The sequence below is a fragment of the Xiphophorus couchianus genome, chromosome 4 (assembly GCF_001444195.1).
Source record: "Xiphophorus couchianus chromosome 4, X_couchianus-1.0, whole genome shotgun sequence".
NCBI classification, from domain to species: Eukaryota; Metazoa; Chordata; class Actinopteri; order Cyprinodontiformes; family Poeciliidae; genus Xiphophorus; species Xiphophorus couchianus.
The window spans coordinates 27,994,700-28,014,282 of record NC_040231.1 but is presented as its reverse complement, the minus strand read 5'-3'; the positions used below and the strand labels follow the sequence as shown (position 1 = coordinate 28,014,282).

Sequence of the window (19,583 nt, the reverse complement as noted above, 5' to 3'; positions counted from 1 at the left end):
TTTGACCTAAACCTGACTAAGAAGTGGGATTGCCCAAAATGCGCAGTTTTTTTTCCTCTTAAAACATGCAAACGTACACATTATTTCATAAAATTGATAAACACTGCTACACTTCAGGACCAACGTTTTGATTTATTAATGATGACAAGCCTCTAAATCCTACATTTTCTAAACTAGTACCTCTTTAAAACAACCTGTGGCACATATTAATTAAGATAGACTGATGAAACCTTAAAAAGATACTGTCAGCCAATAAAAACACCCGATTCACACAGTTAAATGTGTTAAAGTTTTAGCCCTCTATTGCGCCTATTTTTACATATTGAGATTACTTGGCTGTACCCGCTTCGTGGTGGTCATATGCCTCAGATTACCACCGGCGGTCTGAGCGCTATGACAGTACGATTAGATGTAATCCTGCCTCATCAAATAAGTCATTGTCATTTGTAATTGTATCATCACACAGTTTTTTTTTTTTTTTTCTTTGTCAAGTGCAATCCCATATGGATGGTGTAAGTCTTAAGTAGTCTGAGCTTTGGTGTGCAATGGTCTTGCAAAACCTCGTTTTAGCGGCACTTCTATTAGTTTTTTTGTACTGCTAAGTAGTGACTGTAGTTTGGGTCTTTTGGGTTTGTTTTCTAATTACCCAACTGAAAAGCACTCAACAGTAAGGGATTCCCCCAGAAGAAGATTGGCGAGCGTTTCCTCTGGTAATAGATTGGATTTCAAAGATGGTTGTAGATATTTGTTGATTTGATGAATAAAATGCTCACTTGTTATCTGCACCAGTCTGCTTCCCTTCACTCTGCACTGTAAAAGCTTCTTCTCAGATTTCATTTTCTTGCGTGGCGTCTTCAAAAGTCTTGAGAGAATAGCTGCTTTGTATTGGATAGGCATATGTAATATTTATTGAATAAAAAAATGGCCAAATGCCTGTGTTGTTGCATTTTATATTGTGGTTACTTGTTTTTAAAAATGTGAGATGTCATCAACAACAAAAGAAATCCAGAATATTATTTCGATGTCACTTACCGATGCTAGAGAAAGTGCTGAAGTCACTGGTTTTCTCGCCGTCTGTATGGAGCATAAAGTAGTTTCGTGCTGTGCACTGCCAGTTGGCTGGCTGAAATAAAGCTGCTACGCTTGTTAAGTTGCTTACAAGAAAGGAAAAATTCAGCTGTTGGAAGATAATTTCCAGTTGTGCATGGCAGTCGAGGTGTGAAAACTATGACACCGTCCTCTGGGATGGATTTGGACCAAACGTGCCAACTAAGTCTATGTTCACACAACAGGTGAATGCGACCCAAAATAGATATTTTTGCCCATGTGCTTTTTCACTGCTGTCTCAGTGGCCCAGTTCCGATATTTTCAACCCCAAAAAAGATCCGACTTGATCCATATGTGGTACTAAATCGGATTCGCATACGATTGTTTTCAAAGCGTCTGCATTCTGAACGATTAATCTGACTTTTACGTCATTGACGAGAGACATGCATCATAATTCTGCACCAGAAAAAGCTAGACTGGACGTAAGCAATGGCAGGGAAAAAATAATGATAATTTTAATGAATGAGGTGTGTTCCACTGAAGCCCGTCACAGTCCCACCACCACTCTTATCTCCACTTATCACCACTACACATCCAAGCAGACTTTTTGACCGAAGTTCCAGGTAACACTCCACAAAATGTCATTTCTATTTGTTTTGCCTTTTTTTTTTTTTTTTTTTTTTTTTTTTATCAGCTTCTTCATCTTGTTAGGATTTTTTGACAATTCTGGATAAACTTTAAAACCGGTCCGTATACGGTGGCATCCATTGTTACTTCTGTAAACAATGCGTTGCTATGTGACGTCTTCTGCGCATGCGGGTTGCTATGGGGACAAAAAATAAATCAAAAATCTAATTTCAGCACAAAAGAAAAAAAAAAGGCCAATGAGCATCAAGACCTGCTCTGTGAACGTAACTTAATTATCCAGCTAATATCAGCTAGATGCAGTTATTTCTCTTGAAATGGCAAAACAGCAAAAATAAAATGTATTTATTGCACCAAGCTGTTAAAGCTACTTCCAGTTTAATCAAATTAGGCATCACTTTATATTAATTACTATGTATATTGTTGTTTTTTACTATTATTTTGTCGTGTTCTCACTCAAGGTTGTCATACCCTGACCCTGTTATGTCTACCGCAGGCTCTATTTTGAATCTCTTTATTCTTTTGACCAATCCTTCAAGGTATTTGTTTGATTTTCAAGAAGTGATGTGTAAAGGTCACCATGAGATCAGCCTTATTAACAGTTGCAGGTGGTTCGACAGAGAAATATGGATGCAACTCTGCAGAGCTTTGCCCAGGGGGCACAAGTGTGAAAGCTAGAGGACTGTTACACTTTGGTCTCATGACTGCTCGGAGTTGTGTGCATGGCCTTCCTGGAATCTTATCTGAAGGCTATAATGAACTCGTTCCCCCCCATTTAACATTCCTTCATATCACTAGATCTTGGAACAACTAAGAGGTGGCGAGGATTATTGCGTGATTCATTTTCTTTTAATGAAACAAATACTCAGAAGTCTATTTATATATATGTTAATATAGCATATTTATGCGTCCCATTTAGGCAAAATCAGAAAGCCTTTAGGTGTTGGGTCTTTATCTGCTCTTGAGGTGAATGCACTCTATATTCCAGACTTTGATACAAGTCACATTCAAACATTTACATATCAGCAGAGATGCCGTTTATGCCCGGCACTATCTCAAAATTTATTGTGATTGTAGATTTGATACTGTTGCAGCTAAATGCTAATCAGGAACACCAGAGGCCAGTACAATGAATTGGGACTGAAACCATTCATCTTGATCGATCCGATTAATCCTGATTAATATGATTAATCATGTTTAATACGGTTAATCAAATTAATTGTAATTAATCGATTATTGAAATAATCGTCAACTAATTTTATAATTGATCGTTAACTGTAGTATTCAGACACAAATAAAGACTATTTTTAAAAAACAAAACAACATGGTTAGAGCAGCAATTAAGCCAAAACTGTCCAAAAAATATGAACAGTTTTGCATTTAAGATAAAAACATCTTTGTCTGTAAATATGTTTTAGCCAAAACTCCTCAAGGGGCTTCACCTGGTTCAGATTTACTAAATGAATCCCATCTTATTACATTTTAGGCAATAAAATGTATATTTTTGTATTTAAAAAAGGAATTGATTTATTTTACTTGCGTTTTTAATATCTGCCTGCTATTGTATTAAAAAGGCACAGATGGTTAAATGGAAAATCTGTAGAATGTTTTTTTTTTTTTATCTGATTAATCGATTACTAAAATAATCGCTAATTTAAATTAGTTTCAACATACATTGTTTTCTGGCTTAACGAGCTCTAGCATTGAAGTTCACATTTTTCAAAGTGTTACCAAGGTGATTATCAGATCCCATTGGTTAATGTGCAGTTCCTGCACCATATGTCATTGTTGCTATCAACCAAGAGACAAAGTGAATTGGATTAGTGATGCCGGCAATCCGAACTGAACCCGGCTCAACCAGCAATTAATCCTGCCTTACAGTAGAGGCCTCAGATGGCTTGTTGAAAGAGAGGAGGCCGTTTAGAAAAGATGACTGCATGAATAATTGATCTCTCGCTTGCAAACTTCAGACATTGAGTAATTTGATCATAAATACCATTATTCATAAATCTACAATATTGTTCGTTGAAGAAACGCTTCCCTGGTTCTAATGTCTCATACCAGGTTACAGCTTTTCATTTTATGCACTTCAGATCTGCCTTTAGCTCCTGCTGCAGTGTTATAGAAGCTGCACGGCGCACAAGTATTATTCCTCCTTCCAAATTAATTAGGAAAAAAAAGACACTTAATTGTTCAAGTTTAAGCCCAAGGCGATCAGTCACGCAGTAGAACACGGGAATAGAGCAGCAGCGAGAGAATTTAACATGAACCAATCAGTGGTTATAGTGGAAGTGGATATATATTGTGATTGCACTAACGTTTGATTTACCATAACAGTATCAGACTGATTTTTACATGTTTATTGAATCGAGGAAAAGTTCCCCTCCACTATATGTTACACCTTGCTGTTGTTAAAAGATAAACTGTGTCATGAAAATACCACGTCACTGACTACCTCGGGGAAAATAATAAAACATCTGTTTGTTCATTTTGGGAATGAACGGAGTTTTCAGAACGCTGGTTCTATTAATAAAGTTTGACTGACCTATCTGACTGTTTTTTTTCACATTCCCTTTAGCGCAGTTCCATCTAATGGATGCATAACGTAACCCCAGCCTCTACTGTAGCGTCTATTCTATGAACCTTATAGTGCGGTGCGCCTTGTATATGAAAAAATGTTTTAAAATAGGCCATTCATTGAAGGTGCGCCTTATAATGTTGTGCGCCTTATAGTGCGGAAAATACGGTAATGCTTAGCCTGGTTGGGGCACAAGTAAAGCCTGGTGGCCTGTCAGGCTTATAATACACTGGGGGAAACTCTGCTTTATAGACAGAAATCTTTAAAATCTGAATTTAAAAAAATATTATTCAGATTATTTGAACTACAGTTGTCTAAATTTAAAAGGAACTAATATAAAAGGAATTAAGTGCTGTACATTGGAAAGGAGTCATGAAAAGAGCCTTGTCTCAGTGTACCGTGAACGATGCTCCAGTACTGAGTCCATGCCTCCAGCCATGCATAAGCAGCGCGCTCATATATCTTTATGTAAAATATCTAAAAGATCTACAAAAATCACTTCACTTAGGTTTTATATCAGCGTTAACTCTGAAAACTCTACTTCTACCCGCATGAAACCGCTGACCCTAACACTTCCACTCGTTCTTATACTTATTTTAATTGGCAGGCCAGATGTCGTCTTGCTATGTATTTTGGCAGCCAGCTCATAGGATAATGGCTACCTCAATCTTGATGGTATACTTTTTATGGGTAAAAACGAGGAGGAGGTACAAAGAGGATCTCAGCTGTGAAGGTTTTAGATTGTTGTTTTGAGGTGACTGCTGATGACAGGCAGGAGATAAAGAAGAAGAGGGAAAAGAAATACATATTCAATATTCTGCTCCTGTTATATACATGATGTGACCACTAAAATGTATTTTGTGTCTGACGGGAAGAAATGCACTGGGTTGCATGTTGCAGAAAGGAAGCTGGAGGGAGCGAGGAAGTAAGAGACGGTCAGTGTTGTGTGTTTTTGGCACGGCCTCTAAAGCTTAATTCTTTTGTTGCCCGACATTCTCAGGTACCATAGTTACAGGTTAGCAGCACACAGTTCTGCTTTATTCCTCATTTTAACTCTTTGCTAGTCTGTGTTGAGAGGTGGTGGGGGGGGGTCAGGATTGTTTTACTAAAAACATTTCTCTCAGATCATTGAATGTGTTTTATATTGGCTTCTAGTTGAGCAGGATGTTACATTCGTCACATTGAATTAATTCCCACATTGACTTGTTCATTACCTCCAGGTGTTTTACCGAGGGCCAAATAAAGTTCATTTCTAGATTTAAAGCCTTTTTGGAGGCATTGGATGTTAAATTTTAAGGTTTTCATCACTACTTATTGATCCGCTTATACTCAGCATTCAGAATGTTAGGTCTATATCTTCGTTGTAGTTATTTTGTAGTCTGTGCTAGATAGCTTGAGGTGTTAAATCAACCAAATGATTAGAGCCTTATACTGTATTAGTGATTAGCATGATTCACTTTAATTTATGTATTTGATATAAAATGTTCTATCCTTAATAGTATGTAAAAGAAAATCTGCAACCTGAATGAACCACAGATGAAAACTTGTTTCCTTTTATGTTTTTGTGATATTGAAATTTGAACTCTTCATTCAGAAACAACTTCCGCACCAAAGAGAGTTTGTATAAACTTGGAGTGCTCACCAAGTGGAAATATGTCGCCTTTTTGATAGAGGTGCAGCTATTGTTGTCTTTTGGCCGAACACTGTTCTTGAAAAAGTCTGATTTGCCAAATCCAATTTTGGCCAATACCGATTTCTTATTCTTTTGGGTTTTTATAGCGACAAAGTTGGTAAACTACCAATGGTGGGGTGACTACTGTTAATGGTGTACATGCAGATAAGCTTGTCGCAATAATCACTTAATGATATGATAAATTAAAATGAACTTGATTATTTCCTTTCTGATATTGAAGAGCAACTTTATTTACGCTTAATGGAGCATTTTATTTAGGATTTTGGTTGTGTGGTTTTTATTTCTTGTGTTTTTTTGTATTTTTTGTAATTTGGATATTTAAAGTGTCAACCAGTTCCAATGTTAAGTGTTTTTATAAAATTAAAGTTTATTGTTCTTTGAGAGAGCAAACTTGCATTGTTATGACATTATCAATACTTGAAAATGGTCTCAAAACAATAATAAATTGTTTATCGCAATAACTGTTATGACAATTTATCACCCACAAAATTTATCGTGACAGGTCCACATGCAGATGTGACCCGGTAGGCGTGTCTGTCAGTTTTTCTCAAAGCAGAACAAAAGAGGACAATGGTTGATGGTTTTTTTTTTCAGACTCTTGCGGAGGTAGACGAGATTGGTTTCTCAATCAAGTGTTGACTAGTCACAGACCTCCCAAACGTTAAGGAAATTGAAGCCGATTTATAGGTCCACACCTTGTTTTTGAGTTTTCGATCATCCAGTCACTGGTCAGCTCCCAACAAGTTGACAATTCCCCTCTTTGTCCATTTCCGGTCTAATACGACAGTCTTCAACAAAACAAACTCCCAGATCTTTATTCTTTGTCTTCATTGTGTCTTAATTAAAAGCAATGCAGGTGTTCTCTGGGTAATTAGAACACAAGGACTCTTGGCCAGGCCCTGGTTTATTGGGAGAGGTTTTGTGTCTGCTGAATGAATCACCCGTAGGTGGTGTCATCAGTAGACAACAAGGTATATATCACTGAGGCCTCTGCCCATCCACTAATCCTCTCCCACACCCCGACCCCTCCTCTCTCACTTCTTTCTCCCCAGCTTTAGCATAATATCTAGTTTGTCTCAGACACATTCATCTGCCCCTGAGTGGCGTCTTACAGATTAACAGTGGATGGAGTTTGGAGGCAGCAGCCTCGCGCTGATCACTCACTTTTAACCAAGGCCGGATCTGTACGCTAACCGTGGTCCTGCAGACTTTGAGACCAGAATGGAAAAATACGCTCAGTGTTCTGAGAGGAAGAGTTTGAGGCGTTGCTGATGATCAAGCAATCGGGGGGGGGGGGGGAGGTTGCGGTGACAGCGGTTTGACCAGGAGATGCCTGAAGGAGCCTTGGTATGTTCCTGTACAAAGCTCTTAAACACAGAGATGAAGAGGAGGACATCCAGGTACACACTCTGCCGTCCATTGGTCAACCGGTGAAATCACCTGTGTAGCTGAAGTTTCTGCCAGATTCTTGCAATCGTGCCTTCAACTTGACACGTCACGTTCTAGGCACATGTCTTTGTCTCGTCTTTTTATTGCACGGCGTGCCGACGGTTGTAACTTAATGTTCAGACTGTTATATAATTTTTTTTTAATAGGTTTTAGGAATTGTTAAAGTGCTTCGTTGTAAAGCAGGTGACAGCGTTTGGGGACTTTCCCTCTTGTGCTGGGAAGGATTAATGGGGCTAATCGCTGTTGGGTTTCTCTGAGCTGCACCATAGTGGAACATGAAAGCATGCTGGCATTCAATCAAAACGTCTTTTAGCTTCAAGCCATACGAAAACTTGTAGCACAGAATGTTGTGCTTTGGTTTATTGCCATGAAATAGCTAGGGTTCTGAATTCAAGTCTTGGATTTTGTGGTATGTTGGGTTTTGAAGAATTAATCAGCCCTTTAAAAACCTCAAACTCTGGTCTAAATCCTGGATTAGAGGCACACAGTTACCCCCTGGCCTTTTATTTCATTTGTGGTTTATTACATTCAGGGAACACTGTTGAAACTCTGCAATCCCTTTTTTACTTCAAACCTTTACAGAGTGTCCACACATCCCTAAAATATCTTAAATTCGTGTACCTAGAATCAAGGTCTTAAAATGTCCAAAATTCAATAAAAAAATTTTTTTGGCCTTAAGTAAGTTAATTACAGGTCTTAAATTTAGTCTTGGCAGCACTATTTAATCACTTGTATTCTAAGTATTTTTTTTTTAATCTCATGGGACTTTTCCGTCAGGCAAAAGTTTGAGTCACACACAAACACCTTCACTGCACTCTGACTTTTGAGGCTACCGCTAACTTGCTGCTAACATACCCTAGCTAATTAACTTTTTTGCATCCATCATAAATGAGAGCAAATTCATCGCCAGTTGGCTGGATGTAGTTTGTACTTTTCTGTCTTGATACAAGTCTTAAATTCCTTTCATAATGGTCTTTAAAAGATCTTAAAAGTTTTACATTTGAACTTAAGAGTCTTAAACACAAATTTTAATTAAATATGAAGATATTCAAAGCAGAGCTGCTCTAAATGTCTTGTTGGTTACAAATCTTCAGGGCTCTTGAACTGAACTTTGTCTAGAACGGATTAAATACGAACTTAATTAAACATGTGGCCTGTTTTACTGCCGTTTGTCTCACCAACGATTTCTCTTTTTGCTTCCCACAGTCCCAGAAACCCTGGATAGAAAGCACTTTCACCAAGAGGGAATGTGTGTACATACTTCCAGTGTCAAAGGACCCCCACAGGTAAATGGGCCTACCACAGACTGCTGTGTCTTTTGTTTGGTCTCCATGGAAACTGTGTAATTGCAAGGCGTGAGTCAAAAGTATGCCCGAACGCTAACCACTGCTCTCCAAAGGGTAAATGAGTCTGTTTCAATGTTTATGTCTGTCAGTGTCAGTAATTATATGTTTGAAATGTAGCAGTGGTCACGAACAGTTTTCTTTTTTTTTTTTTCTTTAGCAAGGTATTTTGTGCTTTGTGACATTTATCTTTGTACGCTGGCCTTTTCATGACTTCTGTTGACTTGTTATAGATGGCGTTCATGCGCTCCTTTAGAAACTCCTACATATTAATACTAACAGGTAAACTGGCTGTAAAAATTCAGAAATTTACTCAAACAAAAGTTTCTGTCAACACGAGACTCACTTAATGAGTAGAAGATTCCCACTGCTCCACAGATTTACTGTTTAACAGCTTCCTTTGACTGTAAGCCATTGCTGTTACCTTTCCAAGAAGCTCGATGCCTCTCTTTCCCCTTCTTAACACATTCTCGCAGTGGATCACTCTTTTCTTTGTTTTCTTTCATATTAATTATTTTCCACTGACTTTTCTCCACAAACCGCAGTACGTGCTGCTGCTCTTAGATAAAATTTGACATGTTTGGGAACATAACCTTGCTTGACATTAAGCCCAATCCGTTCACATGACCAGAACCCTTGTGAGGGGAAGTTTTTTTTTTTTTTTGAGGTTTTATAACTCTTGATTTAAAAAAAAAACAATGAAATGCACCAATCTAAGATTTTGTGGTCAATTTCCAAACTAATTTTTGTAAACCTGGGAAATAGAGATTTTTTATCGTTTTTTCAATTTATATCCATTTTCTGGGTTAGTTTAAAATAAGTTCAATAAAAGTTTTCATCAAAATAAAACAAGCAAAACAAAAAAGGGAAGGTAGGGAGGGGGGCTCAAAGTTGCAGAGTGGTCTCTGCTTATTCAGAAATCTTGAAATTGAGTAACAATTTTCCAAGCTGTTATTCAAAATGTATCTGTAAATAAAACCTAACTAAAAAGAATGTCAGCTTATCAGCTTTATTCTAAGACAGGTTATCGCTAATCCAAGAGGCTCAACTATTATTTTCAGAAATACAAGTAACAAATGTTTTAACTGCGGAGCTGTGTAACATGGGCTGCTCTCTGCTACCTCTAGATTAACATAAATGATTGAACAGCTATTTTAGGCTCCTGTGTAGTTACTATAAATCAATAATTGAACAGCCCGGTACAACAGCAAATCAGAGCTTTTTACTGTTAAATAAATTAAATTTGCAATCTTAGCTGTGTCTGTCGTATTGCTGTTACGAAATTATTATTTTTTTTAACTTGCTACATTGTCGGGATTGTGATTTCCCCCCCCCCCCCCCTCAACTCCTGGTTCTTCAAGAGAATAAGTAATCAATACATTCGAAATGATGATTAAATGCAGTTACTGAGTATAGTTTAGTAATTAAAAAAGCAACCTTTGTGCGACTGGTACTCTGATGGAGTCTAATTTTAATGAATGTCGTAGAGTTTTTGAGGCCATGATTGTTGTGATTTGCAGTCACAGCAATTACCTTAAAAAAAAAAAAGAGACTGTAAAGAATTTGTAGATAGTCTTATTAAAATATTACCACAAAATGTTGTTCAAAATATTCAAGTCAGTATTTCCCACCCCTAGACAAATTTCTATTACAAAAAAACCCCCCATCTTGTGATGAGGTGCATTTGCTGGTGTGAAACAAAGGAGAAGAAGAGATAACCTCCTGTAGCGTTGGTTGACCCTTCCCCGTGCTCTGAGATTTAAAGACGGCCAACGTTTCCTAGTCCAGCATGTTCCAGAAGAGTTTGACTTTTCAGAAAGACAAACCAAATAACCACATGTCTATTTGAAGACATCTCCTCCCTTGTTTGTCTGTTTGAACATGCCTCCATTTCCTCTCTAAAAGATTCTTATATCTTTTGTGTCGTGATGCGCCAACCCAACTGCGTCCGATGCAGATGGCTGAGGTTTAGTACGATACAGAAAAAAAGTCCTGAATTGACTTAAAACCTTTATTTTTTTTATTAAACACAGACTGTCCATCTGTAATGAAATAAAAAATCAGTTGACAACTCTGCACCAGTGCAGTACACTTAAATATACCAACAGCTTTATGTGCTTGGTCAAACGTGTAAAAACAACAAAACTTTAGTTTGTCAAGTCAGTTCAGTTAGGAGTATAACATAAGTGAAATGGCTCACCAGCTCCTGTTCATTCAGAATGAACTTCCACTCTGAAGAGTGTGTCAGATCATGTGCAAAACTGGTGGCTTTCCATCTCAAATCAAAACCCAGTAAAACTGGGCTCTGTGCGCATCTAACTTATGGCCTACCTCACTATATCCCCCCCACACAAAAAAGCAACTGCAAACGTTTGACTCTGTTGCTACCCAATAAACTTTCCATAGCTCCGGTGTATTGCGTTAAAATTTATGATAATCGTGTTTGTGTAATTTTGCTCCCTAGATGCCTGCCAGGATGCCAGATTTGCCAGCAGTTGGTCCGGTAAGTGGTTTTTTTTCTTTTGAACATTATGTAACATAGTCCTTTTACTCAACAGGATGATAAACCTGTCTGGGAGATTCCTTTTCTCTCAGCCTTTTGCTTACACCATAAAAAAACAAATCATTGAACTGTTAATCCCATAAAGCAACAAAACCTCCTTTAGGATCCTGTTAATTTGCAGCTTTTGCTCTTGCAGAGAGATAAAAAGTAGTCTAGTCTGAAGTTTTGTCCTCTGTTGTTACATTTTACAATCAGTCAGGTTGTCGCACATTTCAAAATCTTCATTGAACCCAAAGGAGATTAAAGTTTCTTAAAAGTTTCTTTCACACCCTGGCCATGGTCTCTTCCAGCTGCTGCCATCAGGCAAGAGATACAGAGCAATAAAAACCAGGACAAATCGCCTAAAAATCAGTTTTTACCTGATGGCAATCATGGTACTAAATTCAAAGGCATAAGAACTTCTGCTCTTGACACCACTTTGTTAAAAATGTAAAGTCTGTCGCGACACCTCCAGGCGCTGTAACCATCTTCTGATGTCTATTTATTTCTTATTTTGTACTATTTATTTCTTTATCTTTGTATACTATGTATATACACATAACCTGCATCTTAACTCAAGTCGAGCAAATCTCAATCTCATTGTTATCTGTTGATGACAATGACAAATAAATCTTATCTTATCTTATCTTTTTTATTGTTTTTATTTGTATTGCCTCTATATTGTCACTTAATCCACATTGGCATGGCGAGCTCATAAAAAGTGAAATTCCAGGAAGTAAAAAGTTTGCAGGGTACTGTATGTACATGTCTGACTGGAACATGGTGCTTATGTTGCCTGTCATGAAGTGGCACTTTTTCCTCTTTCCCTCATTTTTAGTATAAAATCTTAAGAGAAGCTCATAAGCTGCTGAAATGACTTCAGATAGTCTATTATAATGCCTTTGTAGTTTTAGAGCAGATGGGTCTATTTAATTTAAGAAGCATACATTTTTAGTTTTCTGCTTTTATTTCTGAATTGATATAGGTTTTTCTTTGTGTTGTTATTTTTCCATTTGAAAATGCTTGTGTTGTGAGCCTACACTCCCTCCATTTGCCCCCCCCCCAGGTGCTGCTGTGGACGGCTGGTTCGGCAGCATGCCGGCTTCACAGCCAGCTTGGCCACAAAGTACTCGGATGTGAAGTTGGGTGAAAATTCCAGCCTGCCCGATCCAGAGGAGTGGTCTGTGGAAAAACACACAGAAGCGAGTCCAACTGATGCCTATGGTGTCATCAACTTCCAGGGAGGGTCTCACTCATACAGAGCCAAGGTAGGTGGGCCCGGCTTCCTCTGCTGGAACACATCGCTTCCTTTTCCGTGAAGTTATCGTTATGTTGCAAGTGCGGCTTTTTGTTTGTTTTGTTTTTTTTTATTTCTGATTGATTTAAGCTCTTGATTAAAATGTTTTCTTGCATAATCAGTTTCAAAGCAAATAAAAAGATGCACTCAGAGCAGCGCAGGTCTCATCTTGTTGTCGCGTTCCTCTTTCTTTTGTCTCTACAAACTTGGACAGTATGTGCGTTTGTCCCACGACACTCGACCGGAGAGCATCCTTCGGCTAATGCTGAAGGAGTGGCACATGGAGCTTCCCAAGATCCTCATCTCTGTCCATGGAGGAGTTCAAAACTTTGAGCTTCACCCTCGCATCAAGCAGGTGGTGGGCAAGGGCCTCATCAAAGCTGCAGTCACCACCGGCGCCTGGATCCTCACCGGAGGCGTCAACACAGGCATGTAGAGTGAAACGGAGCGGGGGTATTATCTTCTGCAAAGCTGCTGAAAACTCTGACTGCAGGACTTGTATTATTTTTAAATCTGCATAATTTCAGCAGTCATCCATTGTTTTTTTTTTTTTTTGTTTGTTTGTTTTGGGGGGTTTTTGCAATGCAAATCACGCTGTCAATCTTTCAAGACAATTTCCACAAAATATCGACTCGTTGGCTGATTTCAACTGACGATTGTTTTAGTAAATGATTATTCCCACAATTAATCGATCAAATACAAAATTGGACACAGTCTGCAGATTTTTCATTTAACCACTTTTATGTAATATTAGAAGTACATTGAAAGATGCAAATAAAAAATAATTGTCCTTTTGTGAAGAAAATCAACTTTTTATTGCCTGAAATGCAACAACGAAGTTTGATCATTTGTAGATTTAGTAACTTTAGCATTAACAGATTTAATAATTGGATAGCAAAAAATAAATAAATTCTAAAACGTTGCAGAGTTTTAGGTATTGCTAAAACTCTGCAAAGTTATAAGTTTTTGACGGAACAGATTCACAAAGTTTTTATATATATCTTAAATGCAAATATTTTTTTTATACAGTTTTTGCTTAATTACGTTTCTGAATGTGTTCTTTCAGGAATTGGCCTTTTTTGAGTCTGATGATTAATCAGTTACTGAATAAGTTGCCGATTATTTCAGTAATCGATTAACTACTATTAATCCGATCAATTGCTACATCCCTGATTCCAACATGGCCTCTGTTGCTGCTATGGTGGTGGTTGCACAAAGGCTGCTGTGCTTCACTTGGAGCCAAAGCTAACTTTTTGCCTCCATGTAGCTGAATGAAGCCAGATGAGAAAATACAAGATCAGGTTCTTAAATCAGTTTATGCGAGGGCTGCGTCACTCGGCTCTACTAAAAGCGACAGTAGATGTACATTGTAAACATCTACGTTTCGCCGCCGTGAAGACGATGCGCTGATGCAGCAGAAGTTCTAATGGCGGCCTCAGAGCATGTTATTAGGCTGTGAATCGCGGCTGAGGTCTGTCTGCAGCCGCAGCAAGATGCTAAGATGCTGTGGTCTGATCATAGTGTTTAAGTCATTACTCACGAGGTCAATTACCCACACCAGTAATTACTTTTAATGCCTCAGTGGCACCCTGACCATCTGGGAAGGTTGTCTACTTTGCAAATTATTGCTGAATCAAAGAGGTCCGATAGCAGAGCCCCGTGGTTCATCAGGAAGTCCACCACTCTCGTCATGTAGAGGTAATTCTGGTCATGAAGTTCTCTGATGTGGCTTTCGTTGGTGTCTGCCCTGCTTGGTGGACTTTTATTGATTTTTAATTTGACTTTTTCTTTGATATTGTTAAATGAAAGTGTTTTTTATATTTCCAAAGGTGTTGCCAAGCATGTGGGGGACGCGCTTAAAGAACACTGCTCAAGGTCATCAAAGAAAATTTACACAATTGGAGTTGCACCGTGGGGAGTCATTGAAAACAGGAGCGATCTTATTGGCAGAGACGTAAGACACGCCTCTTAATTCAAAGTGATCCGTCTTGATCTCGGGTTATTTCAAGAACTCTGCTTATACCTCTGCTTATTTCTTCTTTGCCCCCACCCCCAAATGCAGATTATTGTCCCATATCAGACCCTGCTGAATCCTCTCAGCAAACTAAACGTTCTCAACAATCTGCATTCCCACTTCCTCCTGGTGGATGATGGGACAGTGGGCCGATACGGGGCTGAGGTCACACTCAGGCGGGACCTGGAGAAACACGTTAACCTGCAAAGAATACACGCAAGTAAGGAAAGGTTTCCGTTTATTTAGTGAAATAACAAAACGTGAGGAAAAGCTTTAGCTTTTTTTAATTAGAAAAAGTGTAAGGAAAGAGTTTTGTAAATTATTCTATTTCAAATTAAAAGAATGTCTTGAAAAAGTGTTCATAAGCCTGTTAAATTTATTGTCACATCACAACCACAGACATTTTCTCTGATAAAATAGATCAGAACCAGGTTCTAGATAAATATGAGATGGAAGGTGAATAATGCCAAGTTTTCAGAATTTTGTGCAAACAAAAATCTGAAAACTTGGCATGCATTTGGGTTCAACCGGAGTTAAAAAGCTAACGCTGGTCTGTCTAAAAACCTCTGTCTCAATTCGGTTGAATGAACCCGATGCAGTTTGAATGCATGTGTGAATGCAAGCAGCCTGGACACTGCTAAAAAAGCAGGAAATGGACAATAGTTCAGGGAATTCTGGGTAAATACAACCAAAACAAATGTGAGTCTAGCAATAGTCCTACAGTACTAATCCTACAACCGCTAAAATCTGACACTACTCCATTTTGTTTACATTTTGTGAAGAAAGAAGTTGTGCTCATGTCGTCTTTGGAAGTTTTTGTCGTTTCCCTCAGTGGTTCTTGGTGCAGCGCCACCACAGGCAAGGAGGGGAATCGGATATTCAATTATCTTGGGTCGTTGGATACAGTTCCATGTGTCAGCTAATCGCATCAGCTGAAAATGTAACAAATGTTACAATTTTCGACCCTAATTGAACTGAGTCTATGGACTATCAGGTGTGAAAACACTGACTTTAATTCTTTGAGGTGTTGAAAGTAGACCTGTACCAGAGAGGGTTGCATTTCCCACAAGGACTTTTAATTACTACTCGCTTCAGTGGCAGTTTGTGTCTGCCTGTTGGAAACTGTGTGATAGCAGTGAGATTGGTATCATCACCTCAACCTCTCACATAGTGCCTGCAGAGCACAGCTACTTTAAAAAACAAAAAACGAGGGATTTCAGCAGGTTTTCTGCATCACTTGTAGGCTCTGTGTTTGCAAATGTGGGTTTTAGTAAAAAGCGCACCAAAAAAGTCAAGTGTAAATTCACTCTTTTGGCCTTCTTTCATTTGTTTTTGTGGGGGTTTTTTTTGTTTGTTTGTTTTTAGGAATTGGGCAGTGTGTTCCTGTCGTGGCGCTGATTTTTGAGGGCGGTCCAAACGTGATCCTGACTGTGCTGGAGTACCTCCAGGAGAGCCCTCCTGTTCCTGTGGTGGTGTGTGAGGGGACGGGCCGTGCTGCTGACATATTGGCCTACGTCCACAAGCAGACAGAGGAGGGGGGGTAGGTTAAACACACAGAGGACAAATGAAAAATAAAAAGTAGACTGTTTCGGTGTCGGCTTACCCGGTCAAAGCCCGAATGAAATAATTAATAGTTGAGAAAAAGGCAAAGTCAGAATAAAGAATGAATAATGATGATTAGTTTGCACGGTGAGATCTGTAGATATTTTTAAAAAGTTAAACAGCTGTTTAGTGAAAAGCATGGCATCATGTTTTATATATTAAATAGTATGTTTTGTTTTTCTTTAAGAGCAAAATTGTTAGCCAAAATTGTTAACAATTCACATTTTGAATTTTTTGTTATCAAATCTGTAGCTGCTGCTTGAGCTTAAACCACAGTAGTCCGCCAGCGATGTTTACTCGATTTCATTTTTCCTCCAAGTCGCAGTCTGACTCACAGAAGTCAGAATTTAGGACACAAGATTAGCATGTCTGTGTACAAAAAGATTGGCCCATAACAACGAGCCAGCCCGAGTGGAGTGAAAGTCCTTTAATACTTGAGTTTAATTTCTACAGTGAATGATACTAAAAGTACTTATTTGTTTTTACATCTGTTTGTTGGAAATTATGTGGAATCTGTCCCTTTTTTCCATCAGAGAGAAAAAATCTATTCTGTTTTTGCTCTTTTTTGTGTTTATTTTAAATCACAAAAAATAGAAATTAAATGGTTCTTTAAAAAATACATTTCTGAGAGTAGATATTTAACTACAAATATAAGTTGTCTTTTTTCAATTAGCCTTGTGATATTTGCCGCTAGTCTAAGCAAGTTTTATTTTGCTGGCCCGAGAGCAGCAATGCAGGGCTGCCCCTCCTCCACCTTTTGCTGCTCACTGACAGGCAGCAAACCGAAAGAAGGTCACTACTCTACTCCAATATGTCACTCTGTTAGGTCAGCCAAAAATATTAATGCCAAACTAAGTCAGGTGAATTGTTGACGCCTACTTGAATAATTAAATAGTTTATTGTTTGACACAGAGTGTTTTTGCAAATGATTTTCAAATGGTGGATTTAGGCAACCTTTCACGCTTACATAAAAGAAAATGTCCCCGTGACCTGGTGCGTTCACTGATCTGAAAAGGGTTGTATTTTTGGCTTTGACTGACGGATCACGAGTACGGGCTGGCCTTTAAAAAAAACAAACTTGCTAATTCTGGTCAACAACAGATTTGCATCTGTAGTTATCCCCAATAGACTTGAAACTGAACTGAGGAGTTTTTTGTTGTTGTTTATTTCTATAAAATCATGATTTCATTCTTACCCTTTTTTAGATCAAAACCCCAAACATCCAACAGGGATGTAATTTAGTTAACCATAGCTCATGGAGACTTTATAAGCATTCGTTTGGTATGTGGGTTAGCTCACTCCTCTTGTTGCAGCCTGTCTAGTTTCTTCGAAAGAAAAGTTGTAGCTCTTAGCACTTGGCAAAATATCCTTCGTTCTACACATTCTTCAATCTTGTGGCAACAGGTTGGTGTTTGACGTATCCTGCAGGAACCAACAACACACCTGCCTCACAGCAAATGTTTTGACTTGAAATCCGACCCATATGGGTGTTAAGAGACTCATAATGGACAAAACTGAGTAAAATTCTTTGACTATTTGCTCAGTTTAGTGCAGCTTGTAAAACACTTCTGATATGCAATCATTACGGTAGTAGAACATCGGATAAAAGCCTCCTGTAATCTAGAGTTCATATTATCTGCTGAAGGATTCAAAATCCAACTTTTATGGCGTTGTGTATGACTCTAATCGTCGCTCCGCAGCGGCCTTCCCGATGGGGTGGAGACGGACATCGTCGCAACCATCAAGAAAACGTTCAACTTCAGTCAGAACGAAGCCATCCATCTCTTTCAGAAGCTCATGGAATGCATGAAGAGCAAAGAACTGGTAAAATTTTGCATATATATATATATATCTATATATACAGTCATATGAAAAGGTTTGGGCACCCCTATTAATCTTAATTATATTTATCTCTAAATATTTGCATGTATGCAACAGCTATTTCAGTTTGATACAACCAATAACTTATAGACACAGTAATATTTCAGTATTGAAATGAGGTTTATTAGACTAAAAGTAAATGTGCAGTACACATTAAAACAAAATTTGACAGGTGCAAAAATATGGGCACCTTAATCATTTTATTAATTTGAATACTCCTAACTACTTTTCACCGAAACACAAAATTGGTTTGGTAACTTCATTAAGCTTTGAACTTCATAGACAAGTGTGTCCAATCATGAGAAAAGGTGCTTAAGGTGGCCAGTTGCAAGTTGTTCTCCAATTTGAATCCCCTCTGAAGAGTGGCATCATGGGGACCTTAAAACAACTATCAAATGATCTGAGAACAAAGATTGTTCAACATAGTTGTTCAGGAGAAGGATACAAAAAGTTGTCTCAGAGATTTAAACTGTCAGTTTCCACTGTGAGGAACATAGTAAGGAAGTGGAAAACCACAGGGACAGTTCTTGTTAAACCCAGAAGTGGCAGGCCAAGAAAAATATCAGAAAGGCAGAGAAGAAGAACAGTGAGAACAATCAAGGACAACCCACAGACCACCTCCAAAGACCTGCAGCATCATCTTGCTGCACATGGTGTCACTGTGCATCGTTCAACAATTCAGCGCACTTTGCATAAGGAGAAGCTGTTTGGGAGTGTGTTGCGACAGAAGCCTTTTCTGCAAGCAGGCCACAAACAGAGTCGCTTGAGGTTTGCAAAAGCACATTTGGACAAGCCAGCTTCATTTTGGAATAAGGTCCTGTGGACTGATGAAACAAAGATTGAGTTGTTTGGTCATAAAAAAAGGCGTTATGCATGGCGGCAAAAAACCACAGCGTTCCAAGAAAAACACTTGGTGCCCACTGTAAAATCTGGTGGAGGTTCCATCATGCTATGGGGCTGCGTGGCCAACGCTGGAACTGGGAATCTTGTTAAAGTTGAGGGTCGCATGGATTCCACTCAATATTAACAGATTCTTGAGAATAATGTTCAAGAATCAGTTACGAAGTTGAAGTTACGATATTTCAGCAAGACAATGATCCAAAACACCGCTCCAAATCTACTCAGGCATTCATGCAGAGGAGCAGTTACAATGTTCTGGAATGACCATCCCAGCTCCCAGACCTGAATATCATTGAACATCTGTGGGATGATTTGAAGCGGGCTGTCCATGCTCGGCGACCATCAAACTTAACTGAACTGGAATTGTTTTGCAAAGAGGAATGGTAAAAAATCCCTTCATTCAGGATCCAGGAACTCATTAAAAGCTACAAGAAGCGACTAGAGGCTGTTTTGTTTTGCAAAAGGAGGATCTACTAAATATTAATGTCTCTTTTCTGTTGAGGTGCCCATATTTTTGCACCTGTCAAATTTTGTTTCAATGCGTACTGCACATTTTCTTTTAGTCCAATAAACCTCATTTCAATGCTGAAAT

The 19,583-nt window shown here is 38.5% G+C and overlaps 1 protein-coding gene across 3 annotated transcripts in view; it reads left to right on the top strand.

The window, feature by feature from the left end:
- Nucleotides 1–19,583, top strand: part of trpm7 (transient receptor potential cation channel, subfamily M, member 7) — a 48,813-nt gene that overhangs the window by 1,184 nt on the left and 28,046 nt on the right. For all 3 annotated transcript variants that reach the window (XM_028015306.1, XM_028015307.1, XM_028015308.1), the window contains exons 2-9: nucleotides 8,619–8,698; nucleotides 11,220–11,258; nucleotides 12,364–12,565; nucleotides 12,809–13,022; nucleotides 14,424–14,548; nucleotides 14,657–14,828; nucleotides 15,974–16,148; nucleotides 17,911–18,034. In XM_028015306.1, coding sequence (XP_027871107.1) covers nucleotides 8,619–8,698; nucleotides 11,220–11,258; nucleotides 12,364–12,565; nucleotides 12,809–13,022; nucleotides 14,424–14,548; nucleotides 14,657–14,828; nucleotides 15,974–16,148; nucleotides 17,911–18,034 — 1,131 coding nt within the window. The remainder of the gene's footprint in view (nucleotides 1–8,618; nucleotides 8,699–11,219; nucleotides 11,259–12,363; nucleotides 12,566–12,808; nucleotides 13,023–14,423; nucleotides 14,549–14,656; nucleotides 14,829–15,973; nucleotides 16,149–17,910; nucleotides 18,035–19,583) is intronic.